Source organism: Contarinia nasturtii, unplaced genomic scaffold (genome assembly GCF_009176525.2).
Source record: "Contarinia nasturtii isolate CC-2019 unplaced genomic scaffold, AAFC_CNas_1.1 Cnas_scaffold_1240, whole genome shotgun sequence".
Classification (NCBI taxonomy): Eukaryota; Metazoa; Arthropoda; class Insecta; order Diptera; family Cecidomyiidae; genus Contarinia; species Contarinia nasturtii.
In genome coordinates, this window is record NW_022198581.1 from 3045927 (window position 1) to 3072567 (window position 26641).

Sequence of the window (26641 nt, forward strand, 5' to 3'; positions counted from 1 at the left end):
TAAATGGGTGTGCGTGCAATGTTTGTGGAGCAATGCGCAGCGTTCAAGGCATAACTGTTCATCAGCCACTTTCTCAAGTCGGTTGGCATTCACAATTATATGTTTATCAATATGTAATTATGTAATGTTCGTTTAAAGTTTGTATGTAAGTGTTGTGTGAGTGAGTGTATGTGTGTATGTGAAAAATATCATTTCGAAATTGGATGATTTTTTTCTCTATTTAGTTCAAATGACTGTGCATTGACTATCGCGTCCCGGTTGCAATTCACTTAAACCTTTTGCATGATAAATGTGTGTGCGTGTACAAAATGAAATAAATTGCATTTTATTTAATCAACATTTTCTACCATTCTCAGATCTCTCTGTCAATGAAGTTTTTTTTTTGTGTTATTTCAACGTTCTCCAATCAAATTTTGATTTTCCGATACACGGAACTATTTGATCCGAATATGGTAGACAAGAAATCCATTGCGATTGCAGCGGTGATTCGAAAGTAAATAAAAAAATGTCTGAAAATGCATACCGTCTTTTGGTGGGCTTGAACATGGTGGCGCATAGCTCCCTAAGTGATAACCTGAATATGAATTTTGATGCATCGGCGGAAATGGATAACCCAGCGCACTTCTAGGACTTGGAAAACCCGAATCTTGTCCACCCTGGCCGCCAAAGTGTTGATAGCTGCCTCGGATACCGCCATATCTGGAAAAAGAGAATGAGAAAAGAAATACTTTAGTTGCCATACCTTTAGATTCTAAATCAATTTCTTTGATTCCTTTTTGATTGGAACACACTATTCTTTCTAATATTCTAGTAAATGTAAACAGAAAAATTTCTCTTTTACGATTTTTCTATCTTCAGCGACTTCCAATGAATAACCATATGAATGAAAGAAATCGGTGTGTATTTTTTATAACATTCACAATACACACTCTGGATACAATGTTTCATAGTTTTCTGCCCCAATTATTATGCGCTCGACGGTTTTGGCTTGTATATATTTATGTGCTACGTATCGAAACCGAGAGAAAAATTGACTTGTATTTGTTGTGTATATCAATTTTTCCAATTTGATTCACATTTTTACCGATTTCTGCACACATTGTATGCAATGCAAACGGTTTTTTTTCTTTCAATTGGTTTGCTATTTACTTTGTATTGCAACAACAGATCCGCTTTGAAATGCATCGCGCTTCGTCAAATAACCATGTACAATGTGTGTGTATGTCTCTATTTCTGCACACAGATCTTGAGAGTTCATTTTTGATTAAATTGTGATGGAAAAAATATAAAAATTTCAAATATAAAGAAGAAGTAGACGTGAAAAAAAACAGAGAGAAACAATTTCTAATTTTGTGTTTCGTCGCTGTTGTGGTTGTTTGTTTTTTTTTTTTTTTTTTTTTTGCTGCCGGTGACTGACTACTGCACTGAAGATTTCTAGTGAAATGTTATGGTATTTAATCAGATTGCATATGCAAAATGAAATTTTTTTATGCTTTACTCTCTCTCTCTCTCTCTCTCTAGATATAGTAAATAAGAAGATAATAAAAAAATATGACAACGCGCGAGACCAATTGCCTTTTGCCCGCATGGTAGTTGGGAGTAGAGGGAAAAAAACACAAAAACAACAACGACACACACGATCACGAGCAAATGAGATGGAGAAAGGTAGACAGAGACCATGTGTTCAAAGTAGACAAGTATGCAAATTTTATTTGATTTGAATTTATTATTTCTGATATTACAAGTTTTTCATTCGTTGACTTGAGCTAGGGCGAAAAAAGTGCGAGAGATAGAGAAAGAAAGATGTTGTTCGGTTAGTTTGCATCAACAGCCACTTTGCCAGAACCAACGAAAAGATAAGATCATTCTCTTTGCGTATCTAAACTTGCCACAACAAACATATTCATATAGACTAGCACACACACACGCTTTGTATATATTTGTGGATTCTTTCATTGTTGTTTCTTGGCCGTTCATATTTTTTTGCCGTCAGTTTTCTTAATTTAGATTAACTCTTTACGGTTGTTTTTCTGTGTGTCGTATAGAACAAGTAGAAAAAAGTATATGGTGCTGCCAAGTCCACGTACATAAATATCAATTTTAAAAACAGCTAATGAGATGCATGTTTTACTTAATATGAAAAATAAATAGCTAGTTTGTTCCTGTTATTTTTTTCTTTTTTTTTTCATAATAGAATTCGAAGAACTGATTTTTTCAAGAAAAATAGTTGAACATATTTTTTTACATAATTTCTCTCATAGAACACAGATATACTATTTATTCGTGTGTGTGTTGGTATTGTTTGTTCATTCTCATGTGTGCCAAGATTCGAGACTCAAGCCAAATTTACCTGGCCAAATGTATTCAATTTAAAGACATACAAATGTAATCGGAGCGCAGGTTATAACATCATTTTACATCATCGTCTAGTTTTTAAACTGATGACACTTCTTGCATTTTTTTGCTGCTTTCTCTTGTTTCGAAACAAATAAAAAGGATGTGTACCGAATTTGATACATTTTCTAACAAACATCGAATTAAAAAAAAAATGGTTTTTTGCTCGGAGTGGAGGCTGTATTGTTGCAGTTGCAAAACAAATGGGTGCACAGATGATCATAGCCAGCAGCAGTAACGAGCAATAACAGCAGCAGCATCAAAAGTAGTAGTAAGTAGCTGGTTCTAATCATAAAATCTGGCCAAACCACATTCATTCATACCGTAGAAAATATACAAAAGCTGTGATGTTGCTAAGCATCCTCCTTCATCGTCGTCGTCGTCGTTTTTATTTTTATTTTTGGCACTTTTTTTATTATCCGACAACAACAACCACATTTTTTATCACTCATTTTTCTTTGCTTTAACAACACCGATATAAAATAGCAACGACGTAAATTTACTCTTAATATCTTGATTAAAAATCGAATGCGCGCACTCAACAATGTTATATTCATAAAAACGGGTACGGAACTGATGTGCAAATTTGTAATCGGGATTTGTGTGATAGTGCTTTTGTTCTTGCATGCCATGTATGTCTGTGAGACAGAGAGAGGGAGAGAGAGAAAAAGTATGCAACAAAAAATAAATGAACACTAAAACGAACACTTTTTTCGCCAGTAGCTAGATCTCGGTGTGCATAAATATTATATTATACTTGTACTAATTGTAGTGGAAATATATAGTTGCAAACGAACGAAAAAAAGAGAGGAAAAAGAGACAAACTGCCACTACTTATGGCATTTATTAGCAAGATGTGTCGAAGATTTCGATAATAAAACCATAAACTTCCAGCAAATAAAATCTGTATGCACCGTTTTACGACTACCTCGTGTGTTTTGGTTGCTTTTTTCGTCTTTTCATAAAATCTCGGTGTAAATGCGGATTTTCTTATAGCTAGTTCCTTTTTTCGAATGTGTATTTGCATCGAGTTCGGTTGTTGTAGCTGTTGGTTTTTTTTGTTTGTTTGTTTCGAAGAAAAACACCGTAATTGGTAGGAGTTTTTATTATTTTACTACATTGTTATATTTTTTTTTTTTGATTTTTATTTTCTTTTATAGCGTTTTCTTTTCGTTCTTTTCTTGGTTTGTGAATTTGGCGCGCAATTCTAAATGCAAAATTTTTATAAGCTGATAATTTTCGGTTGCTTGATTCTCATTTTAATTGAAATTTATGCTTTAGTTTTTATTTTCGGCCGCGACGGCGGCGGTGACTTTACAAGCTTTTTGACTTCTGGTTAAATATACGTTGCATCGTTGCATAATAAATGCACGGCGGTAATATCTTCTTTTCTTTTAAATCGATAGCTTATTCTAAACTTAAAATAAACATAGTTTTAAATGTTATTTAATTCTTTGCTACAGTTTTTTTTTGGCAAATATATATATAAAAATTTAAAACGAAAAAAGAAAGAAAAAAACCGGTCGAAATGGATGAACACATAAATAAAAACTCTTTTCTTCAACCACTTTTCACGGTTTTTGCGTGCATTGTTAATCTACTGGCGCGGAAAACACGCCTGTGAATTAAAATTTTCGGTAAGCTTTTAATTTTATTTTATTTTTCGAGTTTGTGTATGTGCATGTGTGTGTGTGTGTGTGTGTTTCAAGAATTACAACGATTCTCTCACAAGATTCATCACTCCATTCATTTAGCAAGTGCTGTGTATGCCAGCCTGAGTGTTTGCTTGTGAAAACCTTCATTTGTTCGAGCGCTAAATTATTCATAAAGTTAAATCAGTTTGAGACACATACACACATTGTATTGACGAGAGAAAAATATATACATAATAAAGTGGTGTGTTGTGATTGAATTTTTCTTTGGTTTCAAGAAGGTAAAGCAGAAAAACATAAGCACGAAAAATATCTTTTTTTAATGGAACATTGCACTCATAAATGAAACTGATTTGTCGCGTATAAAATCGTTCCTTGGGTTTCTTGTCTCAACCAGCCGTATTTCATTTAAAGCTGTGGACATTAAAAACGCGTACCAAATGTTTTCGCCTGAATGATTATCGTCATTGAAAACTAAATGAAATCCATTGTCAACAAAAATGCCAACAACGGCGGCGGTAACATACTCAGCGCTCATCATCAGAACATTCAATATGATTTCCATAGTGAAAAAAATTGTCGTCAAAGTTTACACAAATCAACCGAAACACTATTTACGGAAAACATTTTTAATCAATGTTATTTTTTAAAAAAACATTTTGAAAACTATTCACATTGAACTTGAGGGGATTTATTTTTTGAAAACATACTTTTCAAAGGTGCTAGTTGCGACGTGGGATTTTTTCTCTATTTTATTTTGTTTGAGTCGTGTGTGGCAAACGCCACGCTTCCTTGTGTTTTTATATTTTAATTAATTCATAACTGAAAAAAAACTCATCGATACCGTTTTATGTTTGTTTAAAATGAAATTGGAAGAGAGGAACTTTTTTTCAAATATGTTGTTTCTTTGGAGTGTTTTGGAATATGAAAATCGAATTTCTGAATAATAGATGACACCGACGCATTTCGTCCCGGCTCATTGGGGAGCAAATATTACAAAAAAAAACAGACAGGACACGAAACACACATACAGTCATTTCGCCGTCGTTAGTCATCGTTCATTACAAGCCATACATTTTCACCGATTCTACGCATTTTCAACTTCAAATTTGGATATTTCATTAAATTTGTTGTTATTTTCCACTCTTCAGTGTTTAGATATTTTCCCTGCACACCCGTACATTTTAAACAAATACAAACAAACATTCTTATTAACGAAAGAAACAATTAAAAAAAATGAAAATATTTACCCGTGCTGTTGCAGTTCGACGAATGCAGATTTATTTGAGGCGGCGGTTGCAACAGTACCACCGTCCAAATATTTTGGTGTATGCGGCACGTCCGGCGTATCCATGATGCCGGAATGTGGTGTTCCTGGGTTGCCCTCGTAAGGGCTTCCCAAATCTGTGAAGTTGAGCGTGTTGCCGCTGATCGTTGCCACTTTATCTAAATGTATGGTTAGGCTGTTCTATAAAAACGGCGCCACGCAGAACAAATCCAATCCAATTACACTGATCGACGTATTACACGACAAAACACAATAACAATATTTTGTCAAACAACAATTGTCGCCTTTGGCCAATCTATTACTCGATACTCTTTTTTTCAAATCCGTTCAAAAAATTTGCGAGAAATTTTCCAAATCACTCGCTCGTTTGTTCACACAAAGAAAAGTATTATCAATCAAAAAAAAAAAAATCTCACAAAATTCGGACAATTCACACAAAATTGGCGAAATGCACTTCTTCAAGTTCAGTTCAGCGTAAAAAAAATCACAAAATGCGCCTTATTTCTCGAAATCGGTTTTTTGAATTTGAAGTCGTTACTTCTGACACCTTTTTTTATGATGCGGTGATGCTGCGTTTTAATAACAACTGACGATTTGAAAACTATTCGATTCTTTTTCGGATGCTGTTTTTGCTGCCGTTGCCTTTATGTTCTGAAACTCTTGTGTCTTTGACGTGCGTTTTGCTCTCGTTTTTTGCTTTCTCTTTGCTTCTTCGCACGATCGGTCGGCTCGATCGATGATGATTTTCGCTATTTATTTCTTTGCTGACGTTTTTCTCTGTTAGTTTTTCTATTCTTTTCTTGTATTTCGTTCTCACTTGTTCTCTTTTTCTCTTGAAGTCTCTCTTCTTTATGCTTCAACTCGATTTTGGTGAGAATTATGGACTACCTGCTGCGAAATACTATATCCAAATCGGCTGGATAATGAGAGAGCATTTACACGTGATGGCTACAATATCGAAATGTGTTAAGAGCGCACTGCGATCAACCATATATTGTACACTATACACACTTTTATGAATATTATTATTTGGCTGTTGTTGTTGAAAGGATTTTTCGGTGACCGTTCTAATAATATTTTTCGTTCTGTTTCGATTTATAGTCACCACTGGTTTTAAAGAATGACCCCAGCTAGTTCAGTTGACATATATATATGCACATAAAACATTCAAAATAAAAATTCTATAACCGGCATGTATATACAGTTGAGTAATCTCATGCAACGTAAGTTCCGGAACAGTTGAATATAAAAAATAAACAAATACACTTTATCGAATTCACACTACGATGATTTTAAAACAAATCAAAAATCATCGACATCAATTGTTCCCTTCTTCAGTGTCCTCATTCTTCATCGGAATTCACTTGATCAAATTAATGGCCAAACACATCACTTTTATTAAGTTCACGCGACGGAATTCCGTTTACACTTTGAATTTATCCTGGTTGAGTGAATTGTTGGATAAATTCATTTATCTTCGCTGAATGATCTCTTCTAATCGATTATAATATCCGATTTTTCACAAATATCTCAAATAACTAATGCAAAAAATGTTTGTTTTTAATTGTAATTCACACCAGAATGTGTGAATCAAAGCACGCCAATTGATTAAACTGCATTTGATTGTTCGCGTAATTAGTTAAAATATACACTGTGACTGATGAAACACTCACACATACACACAAAGAGAGACAAATAACACCTTTCAAACAGTGAAAGAGAAATGGATTGTTCGACCGCGTGGATTGATAACAAAATTCTCCGAAATATGCACAAATTGACGATTTTTTAAGATCAATAATGCAGAGCTGCGTTGCGACAATGTGCTATAAATATTGATTATGATGTTGAGGGTGATGATGACAATGATGTTCGCGACAATTAAACACCGTTTCACACAATGCGTTCTTTTCTTTAATAACAATAAAATATTGTGTTTTTTTAAGTCACAATTTTGTTCAATCACTTGTGAACTCTTCCTTCCAGTGAGAATACGCAATAAAAATGCTTTCCAAAACGGCTGTTGTATCGATTGGTCTCAGGTCACACGTGTATTCAATTAAACTATATGTAATTTTCAATCGAAGATTGCGATTTTTCAACAAATGAAAAATCAAAAACTGTATGCTTATTGATGATCCACACCGTATATATATTTTTGGTTTATCGTTTTTGGAAATTATTATTTATTTTATTTTATGTGTTTTTTTTTTCGTATAAAATTTGGGCCAAAAAACGAGAGAACCAGAAAAAACTGAGCGTTAGTTGTAACGATAAGTAAACCCAAATAAATATATAAACAACCAAAAACGATATATAGTTTTGTTGCGCGCGACCAACCACGAACAAAGTGCGTGAAAGACTAGTGACTGTGATGCGATGAAATTATAAAAAAACCCGTAAAACATATACGTAGCAGCGGTCTTGTGTGCCTGTGTCTTGTGTATTCGTTTCAAGCGTTTTGGTTGTATGTGCATGAAAAGAAAAAGAGAGAATATGAGAAATGCAATGCGCAAATAACAAGGCAACATCGACGATACTTGCTATTCGATTCTATCTCTGTTTCGCTCTCGTGCTTTGGTCTCTAGTATAGTGTGTGCGCAACAAGCACCGATGCGCATACACAGTCTTACAAGATCTCTAGCATTCGAATGTTATACACGTTCGTTTGTTCGTTTTGTTCAATGTTCGATGTGTATGTATCACATCATTCGTTTTTCACACATACATAGCTGTGTATCACCCGTGCTCAGTGCCCGTGGTAGCTCTGTACAATATTGTCTGGATATTGTACAACACACATACTTGATTAAGTGCACAATGATTGGTTCGAGTTTTTATAACTTCCCATGAACAATGGGCGGAGCAAATGATCTGAGTGAATGAAACATATTTGTCATCATCGAGCGCATTCATATACAATGGCATACACCGTTCATAAAGCAACCGAGTGAATAAGATAGATGGACTGGGTGGCGGCGCCAGCTTGAAACGATAAAGAAAAATAGCATACATTTCAAACACCCTTCGCTTATTCAAAATAGATAGCAAAATATATCACACTTCATTGAACCACGGTGAGATAAATATTCTTAACGTTTTTAGTTTACTTCAGGTCAATCTATTCAATTTCAAATCGGTTTGCTCTCTGCGACAATAAATGCCATTTTATAAGCTCGTTTTTTTGTGTGTGGATACAAAAAACGATTTAAATTCTTTGGCATTTTTTTACATTTCAACAATTTGATGAAAAATTTCGAAAATTTTGAAACAAAATTCACACAATTCGTTTCAAACTTTTGTTTGATAAGAATAGAAATCGTGAATGATTGAAAAGTGTCTAAAATGTTAACCTTCCATCAAATGTGTATGTCTACGCCACTGGATTTGTACGTGGTGGGTGTGGCCATTTCAATTTCGACATTCAAATGTAGTCTTTGAATATGAAGCTCTTTCGCTCTTTCTCATTGTGGCAAAGCATTCAATTCAAGTTAGGTCGATCTATCTCTCGTTCTTTCTAACATCGTATTTATTCAAATCAACTTTGGGCCCAAGTTGAAAAGTTGCATTCAACATATTTACATATCACGGAAAAAGTGATACACAGAAAGATAGAGATAGAGAAAGAGAGTGAAAGAGATTGTGTTAGAGTTGTGCAATGTGGTTTTTAGAATTGCTCTGGCTGTAGATAAAATTACAACCGCACAACTAACACTCATACATATATATATATACCGTATGCACATGTCTTGTTGGTTTCTTTTCTTCGGAATTTTCGTATTCGGTCGCTTTTTGTCTGTTGTAAACGTTTTCGTGTGTCGAGGCATACACAGCGATCATGTAAAATTTTGCGCGCAAAATGCACATAACGAATTAAAGACGCGTGTACTGAAATTTGGAGAAAAATGCGAAATCAAACATATTCTTCTTTTGGAAAAGGATCATGTTTAATATCGATATTGATGAGAGTTATTAAAAAAAAATATAATTTATAAATCGTCGGTATTTTTATGATAAAGCTAGTGCTCCATGTACTTGATGATGAGAAATGTCGGAGAATTTAGCTGGGCGCACGACACCGACACAACGTCCGACTTTGTGCAATGTAATGAAAGAGAAAAAGTACAATGCCAACGCCAAAAGCCAAGAAAACAAACAACACAGAACAATAAGAAAAAAAGGAAATACGGCACAACACACACACACACACACACAAACGTACACCGTGAATGGTGAAGAAACTTCATTTGGAATGGAGCAAATGGTGATTTAAATTCGATATAACATTTTTCCTCGACATTTTTTTTCGTGTGCAAAAACTCAAATCTACGACATTTTCACTGTGTGTGTATGCTTTTTTGCGCACCTTGTCTTTATTACAGCGCTATAGACATAGTAAAAAAGAAGCGAGAGACACTTTATTATTGTCAATGGGCATTATCCAACTGATTTAATCGGCAAACGCACTGTCACATTGCTTTTGTGTGTACACTTTCGCCTCAAATATGTATATATTGTCATGTGGGTTTTGTCACCGTCATTATCTGAACTAAGCATAATTACACCAAACTGTGAAAGTCAAAAGACATTCAATTGACTCGGACTTTTTTCACGTTTCGATTCAGTTGGTTTTTTCTGTTCGATTTTTTTTTCTTCTCTGCATTGAAAAATCCAGGGGAAACGAAGCAAGAATCGATACGTTCGTTTGCTGTGGTTGACGTAATACTTTTTTTAAAAAGTTTCTTCGTTCGTTCGCACATACAAGTTGTTAGGAGAAATAGTCCATCGGGAAAAGCTAAAGCGTACAACTGCCGAATGCACCTATATAATATTCAACAAGATAGAGAGGGAGTGACACATACAGAGAGAGAAAGATCACAACAGAATCAAAACATATAACACGCACGATGGCACAAAGTCGGTGCGATCACTTTGGCGGGTGAGATAAAAACAAAAAAGTACACAACAAAACATACACTTACAACTTATGTCATAAAACTTTAATTAGTATGTTGCGACTGTGGTTAAAATCCATCAAACAGTTGTTTATGGTTTATTTAACATTGCATTAACTCAAATTACAAAGAACACTTAAACTTCGCACACGATGAGTATAATTCGAATTGAATGAAGATAGCAAGTGTGAGTCGATTGTATGTAATGGTGTTAACCAGAAAGACACTCTCACCAATCACAATGCCACGATTCATTAAAAGTAATTTATAGATTTTCACCACTTTATCGTAACTGCTCCTTCGGCACTGTTTTTTTTTTCTGCGTTGCCGATCACTCGCGCGACACGTTGCACTGATTGTATAAAAAAAGATTACACAGACTCTTTCGAACAAAATTGATTTTTTTTGGTGGTATTTGCAGGAAATGTGCACATCTGTTTCATCTACTTTCACTGCATCCATCAATAAACGCATCACATTCGTAACCTCCAAAATGGACACATTCGAATTGTCAAAACAAGTCAACAGAGCAAAACCACGGAAAACCACCAATGGCTGTTCAGTTGCATTAGCAGGTGCCTTCTTTGTCTAACATCGCATTTTAATTATATATCAAGGCCTTGGGCGCCATTCTTGAATGTGGTTTTAGGTTTGTGAATAGAAAAATTTCATTTTGAATGGAACTAGTTGTTTAAACCACAATTTCGGACAGACAGTTTGTATTTTCTTAATGTGTCAACACGCGCAAAAAACCGCAATTTCGAGTAATTTCGAGTGTGGTTACTGGTTAGATAAAAAATATGTTAAATTTGACCAAATTTAGACGTGGAACGATATACATTCAATGAAAACATGAATGGTTCATGGTGATGAACAGATTGATTTCAATCAATTTTCAACACTTCCCCGAATTTCAACTATCTCAAAGTCAGGACACATTTGAAATAGTAAAAAATATATGAACGAAGAACTAATATTTTATTGAATTTTTTTTTTCAATCATCAAACGACATCAGTCTTATTGTGGGCACTTGGTTGATTTGTGTTATGACATACACGAAACCCCTCGTAGAGCCAAAATAAATATAGAAAAATGGGCATATAACAAAGATTTAAGAGCGAAAATGAATAAAAAACCACCATAAAATATGCGCCAGAACCATATTTGGCTGTATGGTACTGTGAAGTACTAAAAATATAATTTATGGAATTCGGTGTATTTTATTTATCCATAAATTTCTTCAGCCGACATTTTACATGCAATTAACAGCCTCTAATATAGGTATTATGTACATTAAACGAACTGGGATAGTTCATTTCCACTTTATAGTCGCGTAGATCTCTTTCGCTCGCAAATATTGCGGTGAGTTGGCTTGTTTTCAGTTTTGGTTTTGGCGTTGTAAACAATCAGCTCACTGCAGTCTCTCTCTTTCCCCCCCGTTCATTGCACACAAGTTTCTGGCTTTTCGTGATTCCATTATCATGATTTTGTTTTTCAGTTTTCTGTACAAAGCAAAATGAAAAAAAAAATACTCATTTTTGGCCGATGTATTACTGCTTCAAAACTTATTGACGCTTCGCAAATCAAATACTCGACTTCGTTAGCAGAAATAAAAGAACACAATTTCACTATCCATGTAGCGTGTCTCGAACGATGTGCATTGCAGCGAAAGCTTTCTGTGCATTGTTGTGTGTTACTATTTCATTTTCAGAGAGTTTGAGTTCGGGTTGTTTATGTTTATTTATTTGGGAATGGATTGAACTTGAGAGGTAGTGTGTTTTTCCGCTTGTGAGCGGTGCACATTTTTTTTTTTGCAGCCCAGAATGAAAACCGCAATTTGTTGAAAAACTATCGACTCGAAATGGAGGTTGAAAGTTAGTTTGATAGTGTATGCAATGGAATATACATCAGGCTGTTTCGCTGCAGTCCACTTTCACACGAATGTTGAATACATAGACTGTTCCACATTGATTTGAATTCAGTAAAACTAAAAACAAGCTATACGTTTGGCTTGTTTTCGGTTTGTTGTTCGAAATGTACATTGACGTTGATAAAATATTGGTTTGTGTATATCGAACAAAGATAGGCAACGGCATTTGAACGGTTGAACAAATGGTGTTTGGTTCGGTGTTGAGCGAATTTTCTATGATGAACGTACAAATGAAGGAGAGAGAGAGAGAGTTCAACAAACATTGTACAAACTCATTCTTTTTCTCTATGAAAACAAAACATGGCAACCAAAAAATAGTAAACGACAGCCACATTTTGGCCTTTGAGTAACCTAATAGTATACAACATAGAATCCGTAAAACGGCATGCCAAAAACATAGAGTACATTGGAATGTCCAAAACGATAGCGCACATACGGCTAAAAGTAAATAGCGAACAAAGAGTTGAAAAAAAAACAGCATAAAAGTTGAACGAATTGAAGACGGCCATTGCACATGTTATTTTGACTTAATAATGATTTATTGATATTTCGGTACAAGTTTCGTAGTGAACCTTTGTTGTTTTATCATACATTATCGCATTTCCATCGCTTGCTTCATAAGTCTACCAAAGATTCGAATAGTATTTGCACAATTTTTACCGAATGAAAAACAACACGTTTTTTGGGAAATGCAAAGCACAAATTTAGTACAATCGCGATGAATATGGGCACCGTATTAAAACATGTGCATTAGTAGATCTCATTGTCCGATCATTTTCGACAGAAATGTTGTCGAGAATTAATGCGTTGTTTAGCCATATGAAATATGTCCTTATCAATCAGCGTCAACTTTAACCATTTCGTGTAATTGTTTCTTTGATAACATTTCTAAGCAGATCCACCTCTTTTTCGATCAAGCAACCGCTTGATTATTCATGAATCATTTAATAAAAGGATTACTTTTGAACTGTGAGACACATACTTGGGACAACTTAACAGAAACTTTCTCATTTTTAAACATTGTTTTCTCATTACTTGAAAAACATCAAAAGACAAACAAGAAAATAACATTTTTTTTTTAGAATGAAAATACAACTTATTTTCGAAATCGAACCAACGCAGCAACAACATTTTACTGTCGGTAATTTATTTAACTGTGAATGTAAAGTATTACAGCAGATTAAACCAAAACTTTTCGAAATCAATGCCACACTCAATATTTTCGTGAAATTCATGAAAATTTATGAAATGAAAAGTCTATAGAACCAAAAAAAAAAAACTGAGAACAAACAATAAAAAAATATGAATATATTCACCCGAATAAGAAAAGGAAAATAACAATAATTTAAAGTGTAGTTTTACAAAAGGGGAAACGAAACTATAGCAAATAACAACAACGAAAGAGAAATTATATGTGCGCTTGAACACATAAAGTTGAAAACGTCATAAATATATTTCGTATCGTACATGTTTGGTTCGTTCATTTTATTTTTCGGTGTGTGTTTTTTTTTCTTCTCTGGATGAATTTGTGTTACTTTATCGTAGCGTTTTTCCCATTTTCGGCGTTTTCTCTCTTGTTTTCAGCTCTATCAGTTGCCGCTCTTCATTCGCTGCATTTTTATAAGTGTGTTTGTGTGTAAAATATGTGTAACAAATACATAATTTGCCTTCCGGCAGAACTTAATCTGGTTGAAATTAGTGGGCACTTTGTCCGAGTGCATTAGAGTGTGGCAATGGTCTGGCGGTATGCCAGAATTGTGGTTCGATCTGTCATGCACACATTGACTTGAATCATATTTTTCGTTGTATGTTTGTTTCATTTGTTGTTCCTTTTGCCGTGTGTTCCATTTTTAGGCTCTATTTTTCGACGAACATCGGTAACAAAATGATGTTTTTTTTTTCAAAGTCCGCATTTGACTCACGAATGATGTTTGTTCCTGTAGTCTATGATCATAGCACTGGATCTACTGGATCGAACATTTATATAAATATGAACAAAACTGTTGTTTCAAATACAGACAGTTTATGATACGCAAGCACGCACAACAATTGAAAATGTGATGCTTTTTCCGTTACCAGTTTTTTTTTCTCTGTGATTCTTCGAACTGTTTTCGACATGATATTTTGTTCATTTGACTGTGACTTGAGCACTTCTTTGTGTGGTTATTTTGTTTGAATATCCGATTCCAGGAAGATGAAAAAAAGAACACATATGCAAAATATTTGAAAATGTTTGTATAAAAACAATACAATTTCACGAACCGATGAGCGTACGCACAATGTGATTCTCACATTTGAATTTACAAATGGATGCTTCGTAGATCATGGATGCCGAAGAAAATTCAAATGAACCAATCCAAAATGTGATGTGTGAAAGAAGAACAAAAAAATGTCACTCCTCTGTAATGTAAACCAATGAAATAACATCGATGATGATCTTTCAAAAGATTCGTGCATTCAGTTCACACGTAATTTTGTTTACACCTTTGGTGTGCCGTGTTATTCCCTGATGGCTGCGTTTACATATTGGGAATAGACAATTTCCTTTTTTTATCTCTCTCTCATTCTCTCTCTTCACTTTGCCTGGCTTACTTTTGTTCCATTGACATTCACACATCTTCAAACCATGTGTGCGCGTGTTTTTTTTTCACTTCAGCTTCAAATTCAACGACTTCAAATGATTGCGTGTTAGAATGTGCCTTTCTTTAATTCATGCGTCGTTAGAAGAAAAAAAAATCGACTCCAGAAACATACATTTTTTTCATCATTTCGCACAAATTCTGTAAGAGGCACAACACACGATAGTAAATTAGTAAATGTTCGCATTTATTTTTCGTTGGTAACTCTTCTTTCGGCGATCAATGCAGCATGAAAGTATTATATTATTTATAACCGAAAATTCAAATCTGTAAAATTCGAGAGTGTAAGAGAGAAAACTGATTTGAGAAAAGAAGAAAAAAATCACATGAAAACCCATCTAATTGTTATGTCCCGAAGCTGAACCTTTTACAGAAATGTACAAACACGTTTTGAGGCAACAAAGTGTTTTGAATTTCAATTCGAATGAAATGAGAAAGGCTCGATCAAAATAGTTGAATTAAGATTTTTCAATAATAAACGAGAGTCGAGAAGGGAAAGAGAGAGAGAGAGAGATACTCACAACCATAAAGATTGAAAATCCATTTGTTCAAATCGATGAAAGCACGTAATTTGCCAATATAAACACATACACACGACATATGAACGTATAAAGCACCAAATCGAATGACTATACTGCGAACATCAACGTCAAAGTTGAACGGCAATCAAACAATACTCGCTTGATGCTTATTCGGTCGTTTACTCTATTGTTTTCTTCATTCGAAATTTGCGACTTCTTCAAATTTGAATTTAATTAATGGTCAGCGGTGGAATCGAAAAATGTGAAAAGTTTTTTTTTTCGGTGAAATGCCCCCCGAACTTATACACACATCATTTGAATACAAACAAAATAATTGACCACTCAGTAAATTATTCACCAAGTTTCTACTGTATAATGGCGACGTAAACGGAGAACATGTAAAGCTGAATGCTCTTTGTTCGAAGACAAATAAATTGATTTTGGGTTTGAGAATGTTTTCGTCGTGTGATGAAAAAGTGTTTTTCAATCGATATGTGTGAAGACTGTTGAGAAAACAATTATGTTATGATCTAATGGAATTTGAAAATATGTCATTACTGTGAACTATGAACGCACAACAGTCGGTGAAAATATTCCAAAAAGATCGTCAGCTTTTCACATTTTTATTTCTTTGTTTGGCGTATTATGAAATGTATGAGAGGAGTTAAAATCGTTCATTTCGTAAATCTAAAAGAAAATTAAACATGTTACGACCGAGCGGCAGCGGTCTGTTCTCTTTTTTCTGTCGGATTTTGTGTGACAGAGTCTGTTTTTTTTTTCACTTACCAAACGATTGGAATTTTGCAATTAATTATGATGGAAAATGAGAAAGAGCAAGAGATGAGTGAAACAGAGTGCACAAATGCAAAAATGTCATTTTACACGTGTAACTAGGTGAGCGGAAATGAGTAAATGTGTACAAGCAAGACGTAATATTTTTTAGGTTTTTTTTTCTGTCGTCCGTGCCGTGTTTCTCTTAAGATCGGAATTTTCTCTTGCGGGCCGGTTCGTTATCGCGAGTACGCGAGCTCGCGCGGTCACTTTGCCGATTATATACCGCTCTGTCTCACTACAGAATATTGTACGTGTATGTTGACTGTAGGCTTAAAGTTATTTTCCATTTTTTTAGAGTGTGTATGCTGAGCTGGTGGTGTGTGTGTGTGTTTTTTTCGCTCTGGTTCTTGCTTTTGGCTCAATTTGGATTTGGAATTGCGATCGTGAATTCCTTATGTCAAACAGGCGGTAAAGTATAAACAAAATGTTTTGACTTTTTAACGCGATTCGAGCACCGATTCAAGTGAGCCGGTATGTACAATTGATCGGCGATGGCAACAGTTACCGCGCTTACAGCTTGGACACCGAACAGTGTTTTTTTTTTAAAGAAACATCAACCACAATATACAGTAGCATTAACAACGTGATCTGGCAAATGGACTGAATGCCTTGCGTACATGCACACTGCAAACAATGTCTTTGTGTATCAGCTTTCTGATATGTCGGCAGCATGGAACAAAAAAGTGCACGAACAACGAAACAGTAAATGTCACCTAACACATGACAATGTGAATCGTATACACGAAAATGAAATAAAAAAAAAACAACAGTGGCTGCTGCTACCGCTGTTTCAACTATACCATCTTTTTCAACGCTCAACACATGTTGATTTGGGTGAAAAGTTAATTCCTTTATAATGGTGAATCAATCACATTCAATTACATCATAATGAATGACTGATAAATCGATCGTTACAACTTCATTGAAACAGCGACAACAACACAACTTTCATGCCAAACAGATAACAACAACAAAAAACACCATCACCTTTACCAAGTGGTTTTTGTCGCCAACATTTATTCGATTCACGCAAAAAATCCGTTATGTGACGGGTGGCATTTTCTCATCGAATCAATCTGCACAAACTCTGGACTTTTTTTACAGCACAAACAATACTATTTGCAGGACGTTTAAGTTAGCAAGAGAGTTCCTCTGAGAACTGCACGCACAATGGGTTTTTGCAATTGAATAAAATCGATGCTTTCATCACCAAAAAAACGTAGAATAATCTTCAATTTCATATTTGTTTTTTCTTGAAATGCATAAAATCATTTCCATTTCACTGAACCTATTGCGGTTCTCTTTTATCTCCGCTTCAAATGAGTGAATATGAGTGTTTTAAGTCCAATTTCGATGAGGATTAATTCGTTCGTCTAATGTAGATTCATAGTGACTGTGCACGCACTTGGGCATGTTACTTTCATCGTTCGTCATTTGTGCGTACTATAATGCTGGCAATCAACAATCCAAACAAATCAATCATAATTGCGTTTGAGTCGTGTTCAAAATATGGCCAGTATAAATGTCATAATAATCGAAAAAAAAAGAACAAAATCAAAAATAAGACACGAAGGAGAATAGTGTGCCCTTTCTTGTCTCTTTCATGTGTATGACGGTGTGTATGTGTATCACTTGTCAGAATCAGAACGATCACATTTGGTCCGTCCCGAAAATTATCTTCCCAAAAAACGACGAACAAACTTCAAACATAATTTATCGAAAAGTCACAAAACAAGATATTTCTTAAATATATTGACACGAAAAACCGGCTCGAATTAATATGTAATCTTAATCGACTGCGTAAAAACGTCAAAGAACAAAAAGTGAAGAGAAGAGAAGAAAAAAATATTAAGAAACAAAACAATACATAAAACACATGAAAAATCAAAAGGTAAAAATGAAGCGATTACAATTTTGTACGTTCGAGCAATAAATTCTTCATGATTAATGAGATGAGCTGAATTTCAAAATATTGCATTTAAAATATGACCGTATGCAGTACAAATGAAGCGCTCTCGCGTATAAATAACCACAAGAGAAGATGATTGCAAGATGCACATGCTTGGACATTTGTTGCGTTTGCAACTCCTTCATGCTAGCGCACATTCTTTTAGGCGATCGATTCTTTGACATATACAGACACACAGAGACGGTACAAATTACATGAACTCGAATCTGCTTAAACGTTAGCACTTTTTTTTTTGTTTTGTTTAATTTGATGAGTCATCTTGTGTTCATTTGTCTTTTTGGGTGTTGGCGGTGGTTTTTGATTTTGATGAACACACCGAAACAATCTCAGTGTTTTTTATTGTATTTTATTCATTTACAAATTCTTTGTCATCATATTTGTTATATATTTATATACTCATTTCTCATATGCTTCTTATGAAAGAGTCGTTATAATGAGCGCATGCCACTGTAAGACACTCATCACATCAATAATTTGCAGTGGTTCTTTTGTCTCTCTTCCTCTCGGTCAGGTTGACGATGATGAAGACTTTTGTGATGTGATAAATTTCGATGTATTTTCACAACAATGGTAAACATATATAAATCTGCACGTGCTATCATTCAACCCGAACAATAGACGAATTCAGTCAAACTGACTGAGCATAATTATTTGATATTTCAAAGTGGAATATGACCTGATGCGTTCAAATCTTGTGGGATATGTGCCATTTCAAGTGAGGCCATAAAAAACAAATGTTTGTGTGCTACTGGAATTTCTTTCGTATTTTGTTTACACATACCTTATTTCACAGTTGGAGAATAAAAATGGAAATTAAAACCCGATTTCGAATCAAATCGATTCGTCATTTTTTTTTTGTTATGTTCATTTGTTGGTATTTTGTCGAATGATTGATGATGATCATGATGATTTTGGAATTTTTGCTGTGGTAATTATTAAATCACATTTAAATTAATCCATAATGGTTATGGCAAATACAAACATTTCTTCCGTTAAATTCCGACAAAAGAAAGAAAAACGTGATGTATCAGCAGCATTAACAAAAAAAAATGAATCAATGACAAGCAAAATTTGAATGGGATCACATTATTTACACAGTATCCTTAAGCTTAAATAATTGAAATTATAACGATATCAACACTTTCAAGCCAATTCAATATATAAGGATCTGGATTGGTCACAATGAAGCGTATCGAATGCAGTTTTGTTCAAGTTCATTTATACGAGCTCGCATTTATTAATCGGTTTTGTTCCAGCAATTTCATGGCGATATTTTCCATATCAAAAACTATTAATTAAAGAATTTCGACTGTGCTTTACATTTCATACGTTGTTTTAAAAAGACAGAGGCATCATCGCCGCCACCATTATAATTATGTTGATGTTCATTTTCAAGGTCGTCTCCGGCGACTGCTGTTGCATATTTGACGCATCTCATCACAGAAAACCACTTAAAACGGCAAGTGGGTCTTTCGTTTTTTTTTATGGATCACAGCTACCCGATATGAGCCATACAACGTATACGCGCATAGATGGTATCTCACTCACCAAAATTTACCGTTTGATTTTTCAAATCTAAAAATTGTTTAGTGGACAGAAAAAAATATTGTTGATGATCAAGATTTTGGACTCGATCGCATACTGAAAAATATTCCAACTTAAATGATAGGCACGATAAACCGTTGCATTTTTACTGGTTTTCGATTTTTTGCAGTCAGTATTCATATTTAATAAAAAATATTTTTTCTTCTAATTTGCTAACGAATAACGGTATTATAATGAAACCGAAAAAAATAATATGAAAATGGGAGGGAAAATGTCCAGTTTGATGAAATATAAAGTGAATGATCTATTCAATATGCATCACATTAAACCTTTTATTTATTTGAAAATGATTTTTGGCTGCCGCTTTCGATATTTCTGTTGTGGATCAGTCCAATTTGGGCTTCAACAAAGCCGCATATTTGATTAGAATCTCACTGAAAATTATCCAGAGAGATGAAAATAAAATACTATTTAAAAATCTACATAAATTCAAATATATTTGTAAAAAAGATCAAACGATATAAAGAAAACGGGCGTGCGGAGCACATAAAAAACCGATAAAGAAAAAAAAAATTGTGTTGAACACGCATTTGTCTATGATATGAGATATGATAAATTATTTTTGGCAGCCGACGCGCTCTTTCATATCAGATAGAAAAGAGTCGATTGAACGTAAATTCAAGACGAAACCGAGACGAGAAAGGAAAAAAAATTCATACAACTTATGAAGGTAGAAAAACAAATGAGATCAAATCTCCACCCCAAACGCATCAGTGTGTCCATGCACATGCATTTCAGTTGGAAAAATCTCAGTATTTTATTTATCATTATATTGTTATTGCACCTTAAAATGGAATTAATGGACCGAAGTTGCGGCTTTGCTCTTTAGCATATTTGATGTCGATTGGTGCTTCTTTATTTTTTTTCTGTTTTATTCATTGTTTCCTTTTCGAGAAAAAAAAACATACACTCGGATCTGTATTTCGGGTACCTGAATGCAAACGAATCATATAAATAGCGCCGTTGGCATAATTTAAAAGTAAAAACAAAACATTAAAAAAAATGGAAAAAACACATATCAGAAAAAAAAATGAGGCATGATACGTAAAAGTATGGATTTGTAGATGAGTCCGATATGAGCGTTGCGCGAAATTGTGCTGAATATGAAGTGATGCCGCCGCCGCAACAGCAGCAGCACAAAAAAGAAAAACCCGGCAGTAGATCGAATGCAAATGCATTTATTGTCGCCAGATTGAATGCTCAGTTCAACCGGGTCCAGTACATGTTTGTATTCTTGTTGAATCGAAACAACACGAAAATGAAAACATGATGGCTTTTTTCGCTTCAATTTTTTTAATTGCTTTTCTTCTTCTTGTCGCCTTTGCACATTTTTCAGTTAAAAGATTTTGATATAATTTATTGAACAAACACTGGCCATCGGACGATTAAAAAAAGCACATACACACAAATTGGCGACAAAATGAACGGAGGGCAACTTCGAGAAGGAGTGAGTGACAGAAAAAGAGAGCATCGCTTTTCATAAAATCATAAATGTGAGATGTAAATATGCATAAAATTCAAAATGTGTAAATGGTAATATGTGTGATAGCGGCTGCTGTTGTTGCCGATAAGCGATCGATTCAAAAAAAAAACAAGGCTAACAACAAATAATACATACATCGACAACGGTTGCGGAGAAGGACGACCACGACAATGATGGTTGATCAGGCTGTAGCAGCAACGAGCAATGTCGTAAACGAGAAAAAAAAGAACAACAATATGAAGATACAGCAAGGATCTCAATGCTACTACATTTTTCATTCATAGAATGATATATACATGAAATAAGAACCCCAAAGAAAAGTTGCAAATTTTTATTTTTGCCATTCACATTCGACCAGCATTCGCATTAAATTGATACACTACCATGCGAACACACACACAAACAAAAACACCGAGAGAGAGAGAGAGAGAGAGAGAGAGAGAGAGAGAGAAGACACGCGTGTACATGTGGCTGTGCCAGTGCGATGTGCATGCACATGCTACCTGAACAAACGAAGATGATTATTTTGCACAGCACATACATACAGTTTTCAAAAGAGCGCTCCCGTTTCGCTCATCATATTCGTACTTGTATTACATTTTACCTGCACTTGTCCCTTGTTACTTCGTTTTCCTGTTTCGTTTGTGTCTCATTTGTATGTGACTACTTAAAAGCATGTTTGTAATACATGGCTCAAGAGCAGCATTGCCGTATCTTTCTCTTTCTGTGCTGCGGGTTGGGCAAGCAAAAGGAGTTGGATCAAATGGAGCATGGCAAAGAAGTGTACAGAAAAAAAAAAACAAAAAAAAATAAACAGCAAGCACACTCACACACCATGCAATGCACAAAGTTGAAAATTAATAGATTTATTGATAAGAAATTAGCATTTGAATGCAGCTACTTGAATTACTTTGTACTGTAACGCGTAATTTGGAATATATTGCTATCGTTCAGTATCTACTTGATCGACATGATAGAGTTTTCCGTACGAGTTTTACTTGTTGTTGTTGTTTTCTTGATAGAGAGCGGGCGAAAAAAAAAGAGAAAGAGGTAGATTTAAATCTCAGTTGTTTTTGCATGAAATGCTCAACTTAGCCCCGCAATGATGATTGATTTCATGTGAAAATAAACTAATATATTCGAGGTCATCATGGGTGTCTTTGGTCGGACGCCGAATTTTCATTTATATTTTGCATTTGTTTTTTCATCTCTTTGTTTTGTTCCCGAATGCTAGCTCGATTTAAAAAAAAGCGGCGCGAAAATGAGATCGAACACCGCTAGTTGCTTGATTTGATTTTGATTTATGCCTTTTGATTTTTGTCTGAATTGGTGGCCGTTTTGATGTGGTTTTCGCATCTGGTAAATTAACAAACACATTCGCTGTTTTTTTTCTTCTTGATTTGTTTGTTTCACACTGAAAATCATACAAAATTCAAATGGTTCTATTCAGGTCATTAATGGATGGAATGATTGAGTATTTTTGCAAACAATCTTTTTATATTTCAATTTCCGAAAGAATGAAACGTTTTTTTTTCATTCTGTTCATCTAAACTGAAAGGCGATATATCGAACCCTGACCCAGCAAGAAGCGGTATTGATGAAACAAACAAAAAGAAGAAGTAAAAAGTCTTGGTCAAAACACGGCGAAACACCGAAAAAACAACATTCATACCTTGCCATCGTTCGATTTCGATGGGTATACGAATATTATCAAAAACTAAAACTTCCTGCTATTCATAATTAATAATTAATCTCGTTTATTTTTGTGTGCCCCGTTTGTCTTGTTCACGGGTTCCTAGTATATCTCATAGTCATAGATAGACCCGCGTACCGAAATCATGTTTTCATAATTTCCCATTTCGATTTTTATATTGTTATTGTTTCGCATTTATAACAAGAGAGAAAGAGGCATTGAGCACATAAATTTATTGGGAATCAGTGTCTTTATTTATTTTTAGGTGTTTTCTATAAATCCCATTTGATTTTAAAATAAATCGTCTATTTTGCTCCCTATTTTTTTTTACCTCAACAACATTTATGTTCGGTTCATTCCGGTTTTGTTCTTTTTCACCTGAGTCTCTTTTGATACTTGAAACAATGTTGAAACCCATAGAAAATCGTTTACGGTTTGTTTGAGATCATCCAAAACCATGATTTTCACGCGTTAGTTTCGCTAGATGCATAAAGGCCACATGAAACGACGACACATAAAGTAATCAGTACACACTGTCCAACATGTTGTAATCGAAATAAATCATAAAAATGTGTAAAAAAAAATACGAGCACATAAAAATTAATCTGAAATGAAGAAGAAAAGCAGCGAATAAAAAAAAAACACACAGATCATCGAATTGGTTGATCACCACCGTTATGGGTTTGAGGCAAGGCGAGCAGTTCAGGTCGACGGTTCGATATTATAGTATATGGAATCTCTCATCACATTGAGAAATAAAGGCAACGAACGTCATCGTTGATCATCAAACAAGAGAGAAAAAAAGAGTGTGTTTTTTCTTTCTTTCTTTTTTTTTATTTCGGGTGAGCAAATGTTAAAGTTATGTGTTTCATATTTTTCAGTGTTTCAAGCGGCTCTTTTTTTCTTCGTTTTTTTTCGAAACCGCGAGATCTTAAGTGGAAAACGAAAAAAAAATAAAATAAATAAATGAACGAACGGGATAGAGTCGATGCGAGAGAAGAAAACCGAATATAACAATAATAAAATATCTATTGCCACACAGCGTTGTGGGTCCCGCTAAAAAGTGCACAGAGATCTGTTTTTGGACACATATAAATATATCAATAAATCCAACAAATCATTTTCGGTTTGAAGGAAACGAAAAATAAGAAGAAAGATCGTAAAGAAGCTGGACTTAGGGTTTTTTATGTTTCTTTTCGGTGTGTCGATTTATGCGAGAATTGTACTCACGCACGCCAATAGGTAGACAGATAGAGTTTGATGAGAATGAGTTACTGAGAGCTGGCGTTTAACCGCTGCGCTATCAAATAGCGCGCAGTTTTGATGTATATTTTTTTCGTGTTTCCTTTTTCACATATATGCGCTTTCTCTTCAGTGTTGTTTCTCTTTTTTTATTATGATTATTATTATTGTTGAAGTCGTCCTTAATTGTTCGTTTGTATTCATTTAAATGTGATTCTCTTTGGTGTGTGTGTGCCTTGTTTTTCTCATCTATCTTTCGTTATTTCGATGGTTTTCTTTTCGGTTAGAGCGCGGCGCACAAAGATACCGCACTGGCACTGGCGCCAAAAAGGATACTCTTCCTCTAATATTGTTTAGATTTATATATGAGTATTTTTCGGTTTTACTTTTCGTTTCATTTCTAACAGAGGCCTAATGAACGGAGCAAGGTTTTATCGTTATTTTGAACTCGAACACGATAATGCGAATTATCATTGTGAGTTGAACCATTTTCCATTCTCTTCCTTTCCCAGCTATCTATCTCTTTTTCTCTTTCTCGTTTCACATGCACCACAAGAATGTCGACTTTGTGCAAAAATACGATTTGAATTGACGGACAATAGGGAAAATTCGGAGCAAAAGGGAAAAAAATTGGATTAGTTATTTTGTTCTATTGTGTATGATCATTAAGAGGGAAAAAAAAACTTGTCAAAAAATGAGTATAAGAATAACAAAAAGCCAGCCAAATCCATACAAAAGCGAAAGGAGAGCAAAAAAATGTTCTGTCTGTTCGTCTAATTCGTTTTGCGCTAAGGTGTGCAAATAGACAATGAACCTGAACAAATGCAAAATACCGGAGGCCAAATCGATGCAAAACGCATCTCTCTCTGTGTTAGTCTCTGTTTCGCTCTTTGTTTTGGCATGCAATTCTATTCAGGTTGATTGATGACTGTTCACAATCTGAATTCCGACAAAAGAGGTCGACCGAAATGAACAGAACAGTAACACAACATATAACGATAGATGAAGAAACGATTTGAAAAAACAAGAGCATTGCTCCTTCAATAAGTAAAGATTAAACAATATTTTCTTCGCCAATATTGCTTCGAAATCGAAGGTGTTAAATTTAGTCGAATTGATGATTCATTCATTTTATTTTTTGCTAAACATTTCTATATTTGCTCCCTGCATTTCAATTTAACCAAAACATTTATTTATTATTATTCAGTGGAAATAACCGGAGATGGTACACAGGATGAATGACGTTGTAGATTTTTTCAATTTTTCGTACTTAATACTTTTTAATAAGGTTAAATGTCCATGACGCCATGTCATCGGATGGAGAGAAGAATGAAAATACAGAACTCAATCGAATCATAAATGTCAAAATGAGAGAGTTTGTTGTTCTTTTTCTTCCTCTATTACTCCGTCATTCATCCATTCTTGCTTGTTTTCACCGGTAAAATATAAAATACACATACAATTTTTCTCATTTGATTCTCATAGCTAATGTACTCTAAATCGTCGGCAAACAGTATAAATCAAATGGAAAGTCCATTTGGTTAACGAAAAAAAAAAGAATTTCTTATGATTTCGGTGGCCGACGAATTCAAAATGAGAGAGAGAGAGATGCGATCGACACGACGACGGAAGAAGACCCCGAATTTTTAATTCATGAAATTATTTTGTCTCTATCATAATCGAGCAGGCGTCAATAAAACATTTTTTTCCCTCTGCGTGTTTTTGTTGTTGTTGGTGTACCGTTGTTTCTTTCTCATTTCGTCGTTCGTGCATTCGTGTATTGGAGATTTTTTTTCCATTCTTTTACTTTCTTCACCATCACTTCCATCTTCTCTCGCGCCTTCGGAATGTATGCGCGCACACACAAACTTCCATATAATTTATAGATAGTCATTTCCTTTCCGTCCGTCCAATGCGAATGAGGGAAAAAACCACGATGAAAAAAGAAGAAGAAGAAGTAACCAGAAACAAATCGCCAGACACCTCTTTCGTGCTCATAATTATTATGAACAGCATTTCGAAAAGATTAGACTAAATTTAAATATAAACAATGACTGAAGTTTGCCGAATTCGGCAGCAGCAAAGAGGCTCACAAACGCTTTCAATTTAATGTTTCGCCTGACGCCCGACTTTTTTTTCGGCTGCAATTTTTCGGTATTCGCATTATATGTCGTTTTTGTTGGAACAACAAACAATTTTTTTTTTTTTCAAGAAAAGAGTGTTGTACTTTTTCGATTTACATTTTCGTTTGAAAAATCATTAAATATTCATTATGACTGTTAGTAATGTGCAGTGCTCTCGCTATGCTATATTTTTACTCCAAACAATTTCGTCAAACTTGAATGAAATGTTCAAATCACTACAGGCACATGAGCAACAATAACGAAAAACCATTTCAATGATCAATTCTTTTTGAGAGAGAGAGAGAATGTGTG

The 26641-nt window shown here is 34.6% G+C and overlaps 1 protein-coding gene across 3 annotated transcripts in view; it reads right to left on the reverse strand.

The window, feature by feature from the left end:
• The window catches only part of LOC116345023 (homeotic protein distal-less), a 57963-nt gene extending 50284 nt beyond the window's left edge, over positions 1-7679 (reverse strand). For all 3 annotated transcript variants that reach the window (XM_031774022.1, XM_031774020.1, XM_031774021.1), the window contains exons 1-2: positions 5297-7679; positions 524-699 (exon numbers count right to left, since the gene is read on the reverse strand). In XM_031774022.1, the coding sequence (XP_031629882.1) occupies positions 524-699; positions 5297-5400 (280 nt within the window). In that variant the 5' untranslated portion in view covers positions 5401-7679. The remainder of the gene's footprint in view (positions 1-523; positions 700-5296) is intronic.
• Positions 7680-26641: the final 18962 nt, after the last annotated feature.